Source organism: Marmota marmota, unplaced genomic scaffold (assembly GCF_001458135.2).
Source record: "Marmota marmota marmota unplaced genomic scaffold, marMar, whole genome shotgun sequence".
In the NCBI taxonomy this organism is placed as follows: Eukaryota; Metazoa; Chordata; class Mammalia; order Rodentia; family Sciuridae; genus Marmota; species Marmota marmota.
Window position 1 is genome coordinate 8,235,532 of NW_025999977.1, and position 19,475 is coordinate 8,255,006.

Consider the following 19,475-nt stretch of genomic DNA (forward strand, 5'->3'; position numbering starts at 1 on the left):
TCATAAAAAGGAATTAAATATTGACATAAGCCACAACATGGATGAACTTAAAACTGCAAAGAAGCCAGACATATAAGGCCATGTTATAGGATTCAATTTATAGGAAACAGAGTAGGCAAATCCACAGATAGAAAGCAGAGTAGAGATTGCTAAGGAATAGAGGGAGAAAGGTATAGGAACTGTCTGCTAATGGGTACAGGGCATTTTGGGGGGAGAGGATATGATAAAAATGTTCTAGAATTAGATAGTTGTACAACATTGTGAATATATGAAATCCTACTGAATTATATATCTTAAAGGTAGATTTTGTGGTATATGAATTACATCAATAAAAAGACAAAAAGTATCCCTTTTATAACTAGTCCTTTGGTTTGTAGAAACATCAATTAGACTAACCAGCTGGTCACCCATTGATGTAAGTTAAATGATTTTATCTATTTTAGGAAGGAAAAGAAGATGCAACTATTTTAAAGCTAAGAACTTGCATTCTTAGTGAGAAGTTACATTCACAACCTATGTACTGAAAAGAGAGGAACATGTGTGTGTTTAGTTATTCAAAGATACTTAGAGGGCGGGGGTTGTGGCTCAGTGGTACAGTGTTTGCCTAGCATGTGTGAGGCACTGGGTTTGATTCTCAGCACCATATATAAATAAATGAATAAAATAAAGGTCCATCAACATCTAAAAATAATTAAAAAAAAAAGATACTTAGAGAAGAGTAGGATGCTATTTGTTCCATGTCAAATTTCCTTTACCTCAATCACTGTTTCTTTCCTTCTCTCCTCTCTCTTTTGTGGTATTGGATACTGAACCCAGGGGCACTCTACCACGGAGCTATATCTCCAGTCCTCCTCCTTTTTTGAGACAGGGTCTTGCTAAGTTACCTAAGTTGGCCTTGAACTTTCTTTCCTCCTGCCTCAGTTTCCCAAGTAGCTGGGATTATGGGCATGCTATGTCTGGTTTAAGCACTGTTTGTTTAACCCTTTCTTATCTGACAGGTCCTCACAAAGCTTATTCACTCTATCTTCTGTTTTGTCAATATGTGAGACAATTTTGGTGAGCTTTACTTTCTATATTTTATTCAAAACAAAAAGAAAAATGAAATGAAACCTAAAAACAACCAAAATATTGAAAATTAAAATTTCTGAAATTATATATGCCACCTGCCTGTTTTTTGCACAATTAAAAATCACTCATGGAGATATGTTATAATATAAGACCTTAAATTCTAATACTAAGAATTGATATTTGCATTTCTCAGGTGCAAATGGCATGTACTTATTTATTTTTAAACAATATACATTCCTTGAAACAAAGTACAAAGTTGGCTACTTGTTATTTTGTTTTAAATACAAAGCTGGACAAGAACTAGAAAGTAATGCAATCCAGCTGTACTACTACCTCCAGGATGTACACTGTAGTTTTAGTGCTTTCTTCTAGTTCAGAATACCCTTACATAAAAGGAGAATAACTTCTTAAAAACGATAGGTGTCAGAAATGTTCCCTAGTGTAGTTTGCAGGATAAGTTTTAAAAATTAGGAGAGCAAGCCAGCAAAGTGGTTTAGAGCTCCTCCTAATGGTACAAAAAATGAATTTTCAACATTGGGATTTCCAAAACTACTGCAGTTTAGTTAGTGAGACTGCAGGGGGAAAAAATGTGAGCAAACAGTAGGGTTGTCCCAGAAATAGCAGGGAAAAGGCCAGACAACAAAGGCAGTAGCCTTCTGTTGTTTTTAAAGTCAAATGTACATTTCCTTTTATATTACACAGAAAACAAAATCGATCAGAAATCTGTGTGACAAGTTTCAACTTGAAGAAATGGTTTGTTTAGAAAGAGAAAAAAAGAAGCCTAAAGTCCACAGGAACTGCAATTTACAAGTATTTTCATTTAAAAGGCGGCTTTGGCAGTGCCAGGGGGCATACTACAATGACAAGGGGCAATAAGAACAATAGAGAGACTCTGTGGACTTTAAAAATAGAACCTATATGGGCGGGATTGTGGCTCAGTGGTAGAAGTCTTGCCTAGTATGCATGAGGCACTGGATTCCATCCCCAGCACCACATTAAAAAAACTAAACAAAATAAAGGTATTGTGTCCATCTACAACTAAAAATATTTTTTAAAAAAAGGACTTATGTTACAAACCTGTTCTAGGGAAAAGTTAAGGGTACTCATAAAATAACAACAGTTTTTAAAATTATATGTAGTAATACCTGTTGAATGAATGGATATAAACACACAATAAAGTTTAAAAGGCAATGGTCATTCAAGCTTACATTTTATGACAGCATTTCATACATCAAAAAGGGAAATAATCAATTTTCTATAAAAGAACTGACTTTAACGGGTAACTCTGAATTTAACACGATGGCACTAAAACGTCTCTCAAAGTGGGCAAATAGCAGGTAACTATTCCTTTTTAAAATGCAGATAAATTATGGATTTGGGAAGCAGAGCTGGCCTGCCAACCAACCAGTATTGCTCTTAGGCTAGTGATTTCCTGGCTCATAATTACATTTCTATTAGGAACTGGTTTGTTCTTGTGGTTAATATGTCAAAGCAATGCATTATTCCAACATTTAATTATATAAAACTAAGGGTTTTCTAAATTCTCAACATAAGGCCCAAGTGATAATTCTTGGTTTTGGTTCCAACTCTGGGATATAGCTTTTCTAAAGGCTATGCCCTTAAAGAGGGTCCAAAGAAGCTTGGTAAAGGAAGGTTTCATGTCCCAAATCATAGATGCAGCTCAGCAAGCTTTTGGAAAATACAAGTGGCTATTCTCTGTCTTAGCCTGGAAGAAAAAAGATCAGTCTAGGTGATTCTAAGATGGTGTTCCCAGTAATTATGAATTATAAATGTTTCTACAATGGCTTCAGTGAGAAAGATTCTCTACAAAGTGGGGTGGGGGAGAGAAATAAAATCATATCTGTTAGTCCTTTCTTATGAAATAACTCTTCTCTAATAAAGTTAATAATTAAGCATAATTTGATACTATGTTCTGGATTTAGACATCTATTGGCTTTTATAAAGTGAATTTTAAGACAATATATTGAAAGACTGCCAACTTACGTGCTTTTCCCTTTGGACTGTTTTAACTCAGAATTCAAAATGAGGGTTTAATTGACCCTAACTTTTTACCTGGTAGATGTGCTTGTCTTCTCTACTGTGGACATGAGTCTTGCAAATGCATCAGTCACTTTGAGGCTTGAGGTGGAGATTTCCAGCTTAGAAGTTGTTAATTCATACAACTCTGGATCCACACCTTATAGTATAAAATGACAGTCAGTGATGGTAAGCTGCAGAGGTTACTTAATTAGTCACAATCCAAGATGCAAGAGTAGTATTCTGTAAACATCTGAGCCTTTTACAAGCACAATATAGCTTTAAAACACTGTAATCCTGTGCTTATTTTTTAAATTAGAAATTTTACTTTTTGGAGAATTTGTAAAATACAAACCCCACTCCTGTTACTTTGTACTGGGGTTTGAACCCAGGGATGCTCTAACACTGAGCCATCGTCAGCCCTTTATAAGAGAAGGTCTCATTAAGTTTCAGAAACTAGCCTTAAATGTGCAATTCTCCTGCTTCAGCTGGGATTATAGATGTGCACCATTGCATGAGCAAAAGTCTCTGTTTTATAAACAGAAAGCAAATGATTTATTATATAATGCGTCAGTCCCAATTTTCAAATTGGCTTATTAACTTAATTTTAAAACCCTCTTTTCTCTCAACCTCCTAACAAGTTAGTTTTTTTTTTTTCATTATTTTCTTCCACAGCAAAAGATTTGGAAGTTAATATAAACTTTCAAACATGATAATTGATTTGGTTAGTTCAGACTATCTGCTGGGCATGGTGGTGCATGACAATGATCCCAGTGCTTGGGAGGCTGAGGCAGGAAGATCACCAAGTTCAAAGCCAGCCTTAACAACATAGCAAGACCCTGTCTTAAAATGAAAAATAAAAAAAGGTTGGAGACGTCACTCAGTGGTTAAGCACCCCTGGGTTCAATCCCTGATTTAAAAAAAAAAAATGTATATATACATATATACATACATATATATACATACATATATATATATATATATATACACACACACACATACATATATATATATATATATATATATATATATATATATATACATACATATATATATGTAAGGACAAGAACTATTATTATTCAAAGCATCAAATTACTAAATGTATACCACACTATTCTTTCTTTAGGTTAAAAGGTGGGAAGAATAAAATATTTTCAGAAAAAGCAAATAAAAACAAAACTTTTTAAAATGAAAAAGTTCTCCAGGGTTTATTGTATTTCTGTATTCTCATTTTTGTCTGGTAGCCAATAGTTCAAAAATCTATAGTAAGTCAAAAGGAATATGAATTAAAGAGGTTTAGATTTACTGTAAAAATCTACCTAAAACCTTCCCCCATCTACATTCACTAAAATTAACAATTTATGATTTTTTTATATTTCCTATGTAATAGATTTATATTATTAAATAATTACTACTGAAAAGTTAACTATTTTATACCCAAGGTAAACTTTCTCCCTATTATCAGCAAATTACGTGAACAGAAACTTCAGGAGTTTCAGGGTATAACAGAAAAAACAGATAGTAAAAAGAAATGTTTTATAGCTTAAATTTTCATTTTTCCTTCTTTATTTTTTAATTTAGGCTGCCTTGAACTGCTGGGCTAAAGTGATCCTCCTATCTCAGTCTTGTGAGTAGCTGGGCTACAGGTACATACTATTGTGTCTAATTTTTACTTATTTCTTTAAACAGGCCTCCAAGATCAGACAAAATTATAATGCATATATTTGTAAGTTCCCTCCTTTCAGGATATTTCAAGGTTAAGGAAAAAGAATCAGGAATTGGCTTCTATTAACTGATTCTGTAGATGACCACCAAATTTAAACAGATCTCAGATGTTTACAGAAATTAAGCAAAAGCAGCTTCCACAGTTACCAAATCCAACAAGGGAGGAAGGCTATAGAAAATGTAGGTTGACTCTCCCAAGTTCTTAATATTTCATTAAGGTACATTTCAAAGTATGTCTAAAAAGGACATTTATTTTTTGTAGTAAGTATATGGATTGCAGTTACAATGTAAAACCTGGAAATTATCTGTAAAGGGACAAAATGAACACAGTGCACTTCCCTCCTCTGCTGGTAAAGGTTACATTTCAATCAACCACAAAATTTAAGCTGACACCTAAGTATAATACAGAATAAAAAAGTGCATTCTGACTGGCAACAGAAAAGTGCCACTAAAATTTAGTTGGTTTTATAAAATACTGGATACTTGGCTGTCAAATAATAAAGTGGCAGATGAAAATTTTAAAAAATGACAAATCATCCCTTTTTCCAGCCCCAAACACCTTTTCCCCAAATAACCCCCCCCCCAAAAAAAACCCACCCCAAATCCACAACCACCAATGTTTTTTAAAAGAAACAAGACAACTTCCTATTGTACACTAGTAATTGGAGAGTAATTTTTTTAATGCAAGTTTTTTTAAACACAACCTTAATGAGGCATAGTTTATTTACATAAAGCTAGCCAACCAAATTCTACGCCAACCTCCTAAGAATCACACACAAAATAATTAATTGCAAGCTAAGACAAAATGACTTTCCCAGAAACAAGTCAGAAAAAGTGCAAGCAAGTGGTGACGTGGAATACTAAAGTGTTGGTACCTGTAGCTTGATGTAAGTTTTAACAAAACCCAATAGCAATAAAAAGAAGCCAAAGCAAATTTATTATAACCAATTTATACAGCAGCTAGAGCATATTAATGAAAATAGTGAACAGAAATATTTAAAAGGTTCCAAAGTAATGAGGATTGCATTTGACCACGTTGATTTCACTTCTACTATAGCACTAAGCTTCTGAAACGGCTTACTCTTCTTGCAGCTGTGCACACTGAGGCTGATTATTAGGCCATTTCTATACTTCTTTATATGGCCAGTTTATTTGTGCTTCTATGAATTTTTTTAAATGAGTTTGAAATGTAAGCAAAAATTAAAACTAAATCAGGATTTTAGGCATCCAAAAGCAAAGTGACCTCATTTAAACTGTAATACTTGGTGACAAAACAAACTTGAGAACAAATTTAACATGGGACCCTGATGATTACTTCTTGGGAACATAGTAATAAGGAAAGTGATATACAAGTTTTTGGTTGCTCCCCCCTCCATTAAGTATTATAAAATATTAGGCAACTTTAGCTTATCCAGGTCATTCCATAGATCAGATATATTTAGAATTAATTTAAGTAAACAGTAAAATATCAGTTTTAAGTAAAAACCAGACAGAGATTGGTTTTTTTGGTATGCTTGCAAAATTAACAACAAAAATGATATCCAGGAACTTAGATTTGAGGAATCCTGTCATTCTGTACCAGAGGGCCTCGGAACTTCCCAGTAACAGGATCAGATTACCCTATCAGATTTTTAAAAAAGGGGATCCTGGTTCCAGGTTCACCTTTAGTTGACTGTCATAACCTCCATATCCCATCATGTTCCTAAACTGTTGGAAGTAGGTTGGGTGGGTTATCTGATGGAACAAAACAAAACCAGCAAAATCTCAGGAACCAGGCTGGCTGTGCAATTGTTCACTAGTGGTCACAGAAAGGGATCCTCACTATGCATTTTAAGTATTGGCATCTATATAGCACCCCAGTGGCTGCCTGTTGATCAATGTGGCATGAGTACCAGATCACAATTAGGAATGACAGGGATTCACTAAAATCATACTAAACAAATATAAACATAAAAATGCCATTAAAATTTTAATCCTTTATTCAGTTATAAATGACAAAGTACATTAGTTCTTTGGTCAATGAACTGAACTTTTGCAGGGCTAAATATTAACAGGCACTCCAGTAAGTTTTAATTTCTTACTTTTAGTATCTCATAGCAATTTTTTCTACTATTAAATTTGTTAACATTTTTTCTTTCTCCATGGAAAACTAACAGTATACTTTTGATTTAAGAGCTACATAAAAACAATAATAGTTCTATGTAGGACTGTGTGCTAACTCCAGCATTCTGGAACCTAAATATATATTTAGCAGCACTAGTAAACTAAAATGCTAGAATTTCAAAGTTATGTTATCAGAGGTACTACAATGTAAAGTTTCTATGTATACTAAAAATATTCTTATATCTCAAGTCTATTTTTTCAAGTGGCTTTATAGAATATGCTTTAAAAAATAAGCATATAAAAACCTCACATTATCTACTTATGGGGGGAAAAAATCTTGCCTTTAACTCTCTAAGGACATTAGGACTATATTATTGCTAGAAACTACCTCTATTACACTCTAAAAAAGTTTTTCCTAAAAATATCTCATACAAGTCACTTGTAGTCAGATAACAGAAAATAACAACAGATAGATGAAAGAAAAGTATTAAAAGGACATTATGGAGAATGCAGTCTACTTGTTTCCTTGTTTATAGGAAAGTCAAGTGTTGTGGTCATGCTTTTAGTAAATTAACTAGAATTGTGGTTTTAACACTCTGCTGACCTGGGATTGTGGTGCTGCTGCTAGAGCTACTGTCATCCACGGGCCCAAAGAAATCAAGGTTCAGAAGAGTGGAACCTCCACTAGCTTGAAATTCAGTGACCGTGTTGGTAGGCAGCCACACAGAAGGTAAGCCAAGGGAGGAGGGGTTATGTGTAAAAAGGGGTAAGACACACACTTGAACATGCAGGTTATAATTAGTAGTCATTACACATTTTAAAAAATCAACATTAAAACAACGTGTACAGTATTAGTTTTTCATTACTAAGGACATTTCTAAAGTAACAATTTAATTCAATGTACATTTTCTCATGTACAATGTAAAGAACGTAACACTTAGTAAGGTTTTAGTTAGGAGTTCAGTTCTTTCAATCAAAACTGGAAGCCATACCAGAAAGATCGAGGGGAAAGCGTACCCGTTAAAGGGAAACAATACTTTAATCTCAACCCAACATTAAATCACTCACTATACATGCCCAAATCAATCTTTCACGTTAGTAATACTGGTTTCTAATTAATGGTGTTTTAAAAAAATGACAAAGTTGTCAGTTTCAGGACACGCACCATACATTAACTTAGTTTAAAATAAAATCATAAGGAATGTCATAACTGCCCTACCCTGATGTGCAACCTCAAGCTGTACTGTTCCCCTTTAACTCTGAAACAGTAATCAGAAATAGTATACATTTTTAAAGAAGTTGTTAATAAAAAGCATGATGATTTGACTAAAGACACCAGACAACAGCAAAAAGTGCATCCAGGCTTTCCTTCAGCACTGTTATTCAATTGGATGCTTTCCAGATATCCTAGGACCTACGCTATAAGGCAAAACTGATGGTGTTTTAGACAATGGCAATGACAACTGCCATTGAGATGATAATGACAGATATTCTGGACAAAGGCTCAAACTTAAGCAGCACAAGGAGTAGGAACAATTATATCTCAGGGTCCACTGAAAACCTGTGGTGTGAACACTAGAAACTAGTATTGTGTGTTATTTTAAAGACCCCACATTACTAGAATAAGTTACTCCATTTTCAGATTTTTTTTAAAGCTATAAGCAAAACCAACGTTTTCTGGAACTACCTACTAGCATTTGGAGATAAATTTTAGAAAAGGATCATGAAAATCATTCATTTTACATTTGCATATAAGTGCTCTATAAAATATTAAATCTGAAAACTACTTTGAGTCAATAAATATGGATCCGCACATTGTTTTTGGTTAAATAATTGTGCTTTGAAGCAGCCTCTAGCCGTTAAGACTTTGCATTCAAGAAAATTCCGTAAATTAAAACTACAGAAAAAAATTTGAAATAAATCAGTCCTAGCTAAAATATCATTTAAGCTATCTAGATATCTGTAAAAAATAAGCTTATTTTTGACCTAAGATAAAGAAGCTAAAATTGTACCTTGCTACTACCATAAATACTATTAATAATAGTAACAGCTGGTTTCTTGAGCAATTACTATTTAGAAAGAAAGCCTGAATTTCCAAAGATAAGTTATGTTCAAACAAAAAGGAAAATCAGCAGAGAGAAGTTTGTCTGAACTTTGTAGCTTTCTTAACTCTAGCTCTGGTGCTAGAGGCTCTACGGAGAGACGTACCATCTAAAGGGTTAGTAAGGCCACTGCTACTCCAGTCAAACTGGACGGGTGGTAGAGACTCCTAGAGTTGAAAACCAAAAAATCAAAATTAATCAGTACAGGTTGTAGCAACGTAAAGAATCCTTAATAAACAAAGCAAAATAAAAAACTATTACAATAAGACTACTAGGCAACAAAGTACCTAAAGACAAAAACTGGGATAATTTACAATTTCAGAAGGTTACCTACAAATATAACACAAACTGAAATTGCAAAATTTATAAACAGTACAGCTTACTGACATTAAAAAAAAAAAAAACAACTTCACCTCAGAAATGGGATTATCTTTACATTTTCAAACAAATTTATGAATTGATTCTGTCAAACTATTAGCTTGATCAATAAGAAAATATTTTAAAAACTCATGGACTTTTTTCACTAAGAAGTGATTAAATTTATTTTAAATGACTGGTCATTTAAACTTTCTTAACAGATAAAATATAGCATATTAGAGAAAGTACCATACTGAAAATGAGATTTGGGTTGTTCAACATTAAGTAACCAGTAAGTAACTAGTTGTATGACCTTTGTATAATTCAGTTAATTTAGTGATCTCCCTATAAATGAGAAGGTTCAAAGTCCAAGGTCTCTAAGTTTATGATTTTCCAAAAAAGAAATTATGAGCCAATAGATGGGACTTACATTTAAAAAAAAAACTTCTCTGACTTATCAATTACTTATCTGATAACAGAATTTAATTTTTAAAATAAAGCACTAAAAAGAATTTTCAGAACTTATTTGACTATTCTAGGTTTCAAAATTTCATAACTGCCAAATATAAAGGTAAAATAAGCAAATGTTTATATAAAATGGAAGGTAGTTTAAAAACATTTTAAAAATGAGTATTCATTTCATTTTAAGAATATTCTTAAAAGGAAAAAAATTTTTTGGTTTTTCTAGTTTTGGAATGCTGTGGGCAACTTTTAGGAATAACCTGTGTTTTTGTGGTTTTTTTAGAATTTTAATATCAACATGTCATCTTTTCCTTTAAAAAAAAATATTCCTGGGTAGGTAAAGACACTGTGGACAGAAGCCTAAATTCTGGAAATTTGAAATTTTGGAAAGTCTAATCCCATGATATTATAATTGTGTTGATATAACTGGGATACTACTGATAGGCAAAATTAAAAAGTGTTTAATTTCCAAAAATTTGGTCCAGCTTGGACATTGAGGAAGAGAATAAAAACCAAGTAAAACATTGATATTAGAGGTTCTATGGATAAAAGACAGTTGGGGAGAGTGGAATGTGACTATTAAGGGAGTTCTTTATGGTAATGAAAGAGTTCTGTATGTTTATTACAGTGGTAGTTACCTAATTCTACATGTAATACAGAACTACATACACATATTATACCAATATCATATTCCTGGTTTTTATTCTTACCTTAATTATGTAAGATGTATCTTGGGGAATAGGGTATTTCTCTGTGTTATCTTTGCAACATTCTATGAATTTATAATTATTTCAAATAAGTTTTTAAAATGCTGGTAAAAGTTTAGTTTAAAATCTATCTGGCAAGATTAATAAACATTTAGAAAAGACCTTTTTTGAGCTCATCCCAGAAAACAAAACTAAGCAGTCCAGCAGATTCAACTTATTCCACTTTTGGATCAATAAGACCTTTTACTTATATTCAATGACTAGGTGGACAAAACTAGATTTGTGCAATAACAAAATTTCTGGATGAATGAAGGAAACTCTGTAATATGTTCTATTTAAATAATGTCAAGGAGGTGGGTACTAAGAAATATCTCAGTGGTTTGTCGGAATATTACCTTTCCATACAGGTATATGGCATTTTGAGGACACAACCAAAATTATAAGAATGGATATGAACATAAATCAACATTTAGCAGGAATGAAGATGAAAAACAATAGGTAAGCAAAAATTGGCTATTGACATTTACAGGTAAGGAAACTCAAAGAGAAAGCACTGGGATGAAGCATTTTAAAACAACTTGAAATAATGTGATATAAATGATTACCGCAGAGACAAAAGCACTTTGAAAACAAGATCATAACAAAAAGAACAAATATGCAGAATGGAAACAGATTTGGATTTTAGTCCTAGTGGTACCACTAATGTATGATTTGGGGCAAGTCACTCAGTTTTTCCAAATATTTTCTTTCTGAAAAAATGGATTATGGTATTAGGTATTTTTTTCTTCTAGTTTTAAAATTCTGATTCACAACTAAAAAAGTCACATCAAGCAGCCCATGAGAAGTTGCTAGTGGGGACTAATTTTATTACTGCTTCTCAGAAATATTGCTCTATTGCGGTGAATAACGTGTGGTTTAAGTATTTATTGAGGGGGCAAGCAGTAATGGCACCACGAATAACGTGACCTTTAAATTCAGTGGGTAGAGCCGGGTGTGGTGGTATTTGCCTGTAATCACAGTAGCTTGGGGAGGATGAGGCAGGAGGATCATGAGTTCAAAGCCAGCCTTAGCAACTCAGTGAGACCCTGCCTCAATAAAATGTGAACAAGGGCTGGGAGGGTAGCTCAGTGTTAAGCACCCCTGGGTTCAATCCCTTGCACTCCGCCCACCAAAAAAATAAAAAAAAGACAGTGAATAAAAACAAAAGGTATCAGTATTACACATGAGCTGTCTTTTCAGGTAAAAGTATCTCAGAAAAATACCATTAACAATTATTAATAAGCATTTTAATTCCTTAAGAAGAGATACAATGGTTACAAGAAATCTAAGCCAGCCTGAAAATAAAAAAGTCCAACACAACCAAACACAATGGGTACCAAACTGGGACAGAGCGAGAAGATCCAAAAGCACTGTCACAATGGGAATTATACAACATTGCTGGTTGGAGGGGTGGGAAAGAAAAAATTAGGTACTGAAGAGATTTTTCTTGACACATTTTAGTAAGCTTCTAGTACTATGGGATAGAGCTATTTCATTTGGAAAATATGACTACTGGGAAGATATTAACAGTATTACTGCATGACCAAAAATAAAAACTAAATTATATGGCATGCCAAAGACTAGTGGAAATATCATTTTATATAAGGAGCATCTTTACAATGCACTTCAGATGTTAACTATTTTAACCTGAATCAGAGATGGAGCCAAGCAAGGGTCATACAATTCAGTGGTGGAGGTCAGACATCTTACAGAATTCTAAATTAACACATGTTCTCTATTATATCATGTGGAATATGCTTTTAATCAAGTCAAAATTAAACTATATAAAAGATGACAAGCTGTGAGGTATGCATAAAATGAATGTGTAAGATCAAATCAACAAGGGGCAAAAATGACAGGCAACAGCTAACTCCAATAAAATATGCAATAGCTTATGGGGCTGAACATGTGGAAGTGGTTGGCTGAAGAGAGGAAGAAGGCAAGCAAAACTTAGCAATAAATGTTTCAGTAAGAAAGCTTTATTTTCAGTAAATGTCCCAAGTAGTTACTTTCCTAATTCTATAGAAATAAGAATGTTGACAGAGTAGAAGTGGAAATGTACTATGGGAGAGGTAATTTTGGAATATTCACAGATAGGCAGGGTTGTGATAGCAGTTGATAGCCAGAAGGCAATATCAAGGCAATGAAAGGAAAGTTAACTAAGATTCTACCTACTGAGATATTTTGCTGAAGCCACCTTGTCTGCTTGCCCAACCATCAGTAAAGCCAAGCACTGTACACATCAGATTACCTTGCCCACTAATTTTGTGCCTGTAATTCAATGGCTTCAAATTGATGTTTAAACCATGCCCAAGAATAACCACCGTGGTATGCAGCAGTAACATTAGATGTTTCTTGAAACACAAATGAGATGTGGACCTATGCATCATTTTCTAATGTTCTTAAAAATACTGATTCTACAGGAGTGCTTTTCTCCCCTGCCCCTGCAAAAGGGTCTTGGGGCCAGGTAAATTTGAGAAATGAGTTAGAATTAAATAGGATTATTTACTACATGACTCCTCAGAATCTTTACTGTGTGTGTTGCTAGTCTTCAAGGGTGGATTTGGAGGTATAAGAATTATTTCCCAATTATTTTACCCTGGAACCTTATTTTAGTAGACCATTGCTGGGAATTTGTGTTCAATGGAATACACATTTTGGGCAAAGCTATCCAAAAGTACATTTTTGTGTTAGATACTATTGAAGATGGTATTTAAGCTTAAGAAATGACACACATGGCAAGAACATGGTTTAGAAATGTTAGTGTTCACTAACAAAACAATGTTTAACCAGCACTGAGTCAGTTTCTAATTTGATGTGGGAAGAGTAAGCAAGACAAAAAGGCCTATTTTCTCCAGCTACAAAGTGAGAGGGCAGACTTTAATATAAGCATACTGAACTGAAATAAAGCTTGTGCTTAAATGTGCCAAAGAAGTAAAGCGTAAGAAAGGTAAGACAGCTTTTGTTGCTTTCTAAATTTTTAAAGGATTTCAGGAAAAACATACCATAGAACTGAAGAGTTGGTATAAATGCATTGTTTCCCATTTTTTTTATTATTTTGGCACTTACCAGATTTGAGTTGGTAATTATGATCATATAATATTCAAACTGCAATATACTTTTGAGATCCCTTCTTCAAACTCTTCATTTTATAAGTCAAGAGACTAAGGCATGTGCTGGTTTAAAAACTTATCCACAATTACCCTGTTTTCATATTATGCCTTTCTGTTTTTGAAAAGTAGAGATAATTTGCTCATTGTATTTCAAGGAATGTTAATTAACAATCAATACCATGTCCATCATCAAAACAAAGTAATATAGTAAGGAAAAAGTACATGTGGACATGTGTCAATATATGCAAAACACATCTGTATAAATATGGATATTTTTACCTGGAATTGATCAGATGTACATGTGTTCATCTCTGGTGTCAAGGTGGTTGTCTGACCAATGGAAGCAATTTTTTCTGCGGCAGAGAGTGGTTTCAATGGTTCCTTGGTGGGCTCTAACATGCCCTGAAAAAGGTATATTAGACATTAATGGGTGGGTGGGGGAAAAATCAACCCATAAACTTGTATTTCACCGAATTATCATCACCACCCTGTTTTTTCAGTCCAAAAATTGGTTTATAACCTTTCACTGTATAATTACCACATGATATAATTAATTTGACTTCCTGTTTAAAAGATAAACAGAACAGCAATTTATTCATATGAATGCACATTTGTCTCCTCCTGCACTGTGAGCTGGGAGCCTAGAATTCTCAGTGCACCACAGTCTGTATATTTCCAAAGCTCACTCGTGTGGTTTGTTTCAAGAGTTGCAGTACTAATGGTAAACATAAGAGTGGCATCAAGGATGGCATTAAAATGAAACCAATGATAGAAGCCAGAATCTTTCAATACAGAAGATTACATTTTGTAGTTTATACTTTGCAACACTGTAGTAAATTTCTCAAGTGTAATATTTCAACTATAATACATAAATCAATATGTGTTAATCTTTTTTTTTTCCAGACCAGAAAAATGTTTGCTAAACTGTTATGATGAAATGGTGTACATCCAATTCACAATAGCCAAACTATGAAACCAGCTTAGGTGTCTGGTCAGTGGATGAATGGATAAAATAAAATATGGTATATATGCACAATGGGGTTTTATTCAACCATAAAGAGGAATTAAATTGTCATTGTAGGAAAATGGATAGAACTTGAGAACATTAGGTTAAGCACAATAAGCCAAACTCAAAGTCAAGGATTGTATGTCTTCTCTCATATGTAGAAGCTAAAGAGGAAAAGGTGTATAGGTGTGTGTGTGTGTTGGGCAGGAATCTCATGAAAACTGAAAGGCGATCAATAAAGGAAAGGGACGGGGGGGATAAGGAGAAATACCAGGGAATGATATTGATCAAATTATATCATTATATCATGTGCATGTATGAATATATAATAATGAATCCCACCATTATGTGTATTGATTTAGACATTCAATTTTAAAATATATTCATGAGTATGCTGTGCATCCTAATCTTGCACCAAAGACAGTTTAGTAATACCAGTACTATTCTTCTTCTTTTTTTTTTTTTTAAGAAAAAGCTTCACATAATAATGGTCACATCCTCCTTTTTTGAAGAAAAAAAAAATTGGCATAAAATTGTGCACTGAAATAAGCTGAAAACAAATGAAGCTTACTTGGAAATTACTAAAAATATTTTGATTACAGAAAATCTTGTAGCATTATAATAGAAACTATTTCATAATCATAACTTTATAATCAAGTGTTTTTGAAGCCAGATCTTATATTTTATTTTTTTTTAAATTTTTTTAGTTGTTGATGGACATTTATTTTTTTATTTTTATGTAGTGCTGAGAATCAAACCCAGTGCCTCACACATGCTAAGCAAGCACTCTACCACTGAGCCACAACCCCAGCCCCAGATCTTATATTTTAAATCAGACATTTTAAAGAGCATATTTATTACTGTCACACAAAAGCATACATGCAACTTGGGATGAGGGTGTGGGAAGAATCTAACACGTCTTTTTTTTTCGGAGGGTACTGGGGATTGAATCTATAGGTGCTTAACCACTGAGCTACATCCTGAGCCCTTTTTAAAATACTTTTATTAGAGACAGGGTCTTGCTGAGTTGCTAAGGGCCTTGATAAGTTGCTGAGACTGGATTTGAACTTGTGATCCTCCTGCCTCAGCTTCCCTAGCCACTGGAATTACAGGTGTGCACCACCACACCTGGCAATCCAACCCTTTATGATGATTAAGAATGAAGTTGTAGGAAAGGGCCACTTTTGTATGCTTGGAGAAGTGAGAGCTGATTCTATTTTGTGATGTCTACATCCTTTAGTGTCAACTTAGTGTTTGATCTTGGACTCCTATGAGGTATTTGGTTTTATTTTGTGTATGTGGTGTTGGTGTTAGAACTGTGGACATTGTGTATGCTAAGCAAACATTCTACCACTGAGCTTCACCTCCTCCACTAAGGCACTTGAGTTAGTATTTAGTTTCTTAGACTGGCATGGTAGAGACACTGCCATTTCAGAGGGTAAACCATCTTACATGTTCCAATGGATTCTGAAGAAAGACATTCTGGATGGGTATAAAAACTGGGGGTGGGGCGAGGTGGGGGATCAACATTTTGTATCAACAAAACAAAAAATGGATAATCCAGGCTACTGACCTAAAAAGAGTGAAGCTTTACATATTTAGAAATAATATTTGATAAGCTCCTGACTATTTATCAATTAAAAGTTAAATTCCAGACAAAAGCCATCCTTAACTGAGGGGAAAAAAAAAAATCAAAGTTGACAAGTCGGTAATGCTAGAATCTGTAAATTTCTAAAAACATGCTTTCAGAAAAACCTCACTCCCTGTAAAACAGGGACTAAGCTAATGAAAGCAACTCACAGATTCAATTCTTTATAACAGTATACATGAAAGGTCTTACTCTAGTGGCTAGAAAAATGAAAATAATTTCAAGGTCTAACTCAATACCCTATATATTATATAGGCTCTCTAAAGTGCTCTGATGCAAGAATATACATATACCAAACAATTACCAGTGTCACCCAAGGCTTCTATTTTAAACCCATCACTTAAATGGTCCTCAAACTGTAGTCTCCAAAATCAGCAGTTTGTGTGTCACATGGGAAATTGTCAGATGTGTAAAATCTCAAGTCCCATACTTTAAAACTCTTAAGAAAGAAACAGGAGGTGGTACCCAACAATCTATGTTTTAACAAGTCTCTCAAATGATTCTGATATACATTAAAGTTTGAGAAACAGTGAATTAAATGATGATTACAGCTGGGCGTGGCGGTGCACACTTGCAATTTCTGCAGCTGGGGAGGCTGAGGCAGGAGGATCACGAGTTCAAAGCCAGGTTCAGCAAAAAGCAAGGCACTAAGCAACTCAGTGAGACCTTGTCTCTAAATAAAATATAAAATAGGGCTGGGGATGTGGCTCAGTGGTCAAGTGCCCTTGAGTTCAATCCCCAGCATCCCCCACCACCAAAATAATGATTTCAGGTACTATTCCTCCAAATGCAATTCAAAGATTATTGACCTATGCATGTGAAATGTACCATGAGGAAAAATTCACATATAATTAAAATTTGATATTAGAATATGTTTCAAAATGAATGCCAAAGATGGAGAGAAGATACATTTATATGCACTAAACAAACTTTGGGATTAAGAAAATTATCAATAATAAAGGTGATAAGGTAGAAAAAATAAAACATAAATGTTAGCTCTAACTCCTCTCAAACCTCAAAGAACTGGCTAATGTGGTGAGGCTACACATGAGCAAGAGGTTACTACCTTCAGCATAATGTATAGAAGCTCCTACAAATGAAATTCCTAGTTCCTGCTCAGATATGACAATCTAACAGCAACCACCTCTGGAGTGTGATTCTTTTAGTGGGGGGGAAATCCAAATAACCAAAAAGTTAAATATTCTAGAGTGTCCGACCTACAGTAAAAAAGAATGTAGGGATAATGCAGGTAACTTTAAAGTATAAGATAACTATTTACAAAGGGGCAGAAATTGGCAAGAAAGCTCAAGCACAGAAAAAAACAAATCTCACAAAACAGAAAAAACCTGAAATGTTTTAATTCAATAACAATTAGTGTTTATTCATGGAAAAAGTTATAGGTTCTAAAAAGGTCAAGTTCCATAGCAAATTCACTTTCACAAGTGCATGTGGGTGGTAAAATTTAAATTACTATCAAGTGTTATTTTTTCTATTCTTAAACACAGTATCTTTTTCCTTATTTTACAAGTTATTGGCTCCCATAACTTGAAAATTTTTAGTATGGTAGGATATTTTTATTCACCAAAAACACAAACATCAAACTTTAAAATGTGACTGAGGTTATATAAGGAACCAAATGAAAATGCCTTAGTTTTCTGAGACTACTTGGCATACCTGAAAAAAACAAAAATTAATACATTTAAAACAATGGAGAAACTAAGGAACAATTATGGGTCCTAGTTCATTATTGTTTACTATAATTTGGTATTTCCAAGCTTTTATGTACATCCATTGCCTCAATTTTGCATTATTTAAAATTAATAACAATTTGGATTAAAAAAAACACCTTTGAGTTTTCAGATGCTTCAGTTTCTTTTAAAATCAAGTTTAGAAGAGAGTTCTTCACAGGTGCATTTTAAAGTTATAAGCACTAATATTACTAAAAATAATTTTCAATTTAAAAACAGTATAGGAAAATTATATTCAACTCATTCTACTGTCTTTTCTATTCCTATCCCGCCTCCCTTCCCTTCATTCCCCTTTGTCTAATCCAATCAACTTCTATACTATGCTCATATGAACATGACCAGTATAACTCCACATCATGTTCAACCACAAGAATGGGATCAAAATTGTAATGGGTTATACCCATTACATACCCCATGTATGTATAATATGTCAAAATACACCCTGCTGTCATGTATATCTAAAACAAAATTTAAAAAGTATATAATTAATAAAATATTGAAAAATGTCCTGAGACAGACTAAAGAGGCTTACGATATCAAAAAGGGCATTTGTGTGTGTGTATCACTAAGATTTCGACCCTAATTGTCAACATACACTTGTCATTCTATGTAAGATGATTTTACAGAATAAATGCAGTAATGACAAATACATGCACAGACACTTCTGTACTTACCAATCCTGCTGCATACATGGGCACTATAACAGGCTGCTTCTTATTGCCCGTGAAGAGCTATAAACATGTGTTAGAGATAAAGAACATATTTAGTCTCCAAAATATGCTTACAATGATTTATTACATACATTGTGAATGGATGAATTAATTGTTAAATTTCCCATATGGAGTTTTTTTTTTTTCCCCCCAATTCTCCTAGATCCAATTCTTTTTATAGTTAAGGGAAAACACTAAAAATGACTTTTTTAAAAAATGGGAAATATTGCTTGGAGAAACATTTAGGTAGATTGATGTTTAAAAGTTGGCATACTTAAACATTTACTTTTCTGAGGAATAGGCTTGTTACGGTTTATCAGAGTATAAAATTTAAAAAGCATTTGAAAGAATTTTTCAAAGTACTAACAAACTCACAATGTTTCGTGTGTCTATTCCTAAGGAGCACAAAAGCTTCTTGTTGCTATGGGAGCCACCCCACTGATATCTCAAGCCATGTGCATCATGGATATCCTGTAGTTCGGTCCACACATCCAGCAGTTCTCTGCAAAGACCATAATAAAGCCACCAACAACAGGTTTCATTATGAATGAAACAGTTTTCATTATGAACTTCACTTTTAATATGACCATGACACATTACACATTCCTATTATCTTATGTCTAACATCGGTGTACAATGGTTATGTGAAT

The 19,475-nt window shown here is 33.7% G+C and overlaps 1 protein-coding gene across 6 annotated transcripts in view; it reads right to left on the reverse strand.

Annotated features, from left to right (window-relative positions):
• Aftph (aftiphilin) overlaps positions 1-19,475 on the reverse strand; it is a 63,414-nt gene that overhangs the window by 5,167 nt on the left and 38,772 nt on the right. For 4 of the 6 annotated variants that reach the window (XM_048804214.1, XM_015479604.2, XM_048804213.1 and 1 more), the window contains 6 exons: positions 19,201-19,327; positions 18,790-18,846; positions 13,993-14,115; positions 9,142-9,202; positions 7,538-7,621; positions 3,142-3,265 (listed from right to left, as the gene is read on the reverse strand). In XM_048804214.1, coding sequence (XP_048660171.1) covers positions 3,142-3,265; positions 7,538-7,621; positions 9,142-9,202; positions 13,993-14,115; positions 18,790-18,846; positions 19,201-19,327 — 576 coding nt within the window. The remainder of the gene's footprint in view (positions 1-3,141; positions 3,266-7,537; positions 7,622-9,141; positions 9,203-13,992; positions 14,116-18,789; positions 18,847-19,200; positions 19,328-19,475) is intronic. The other 2 variants (XM_048804215.1, XR_007348042.1) reach the window with 2 other exon arrangements.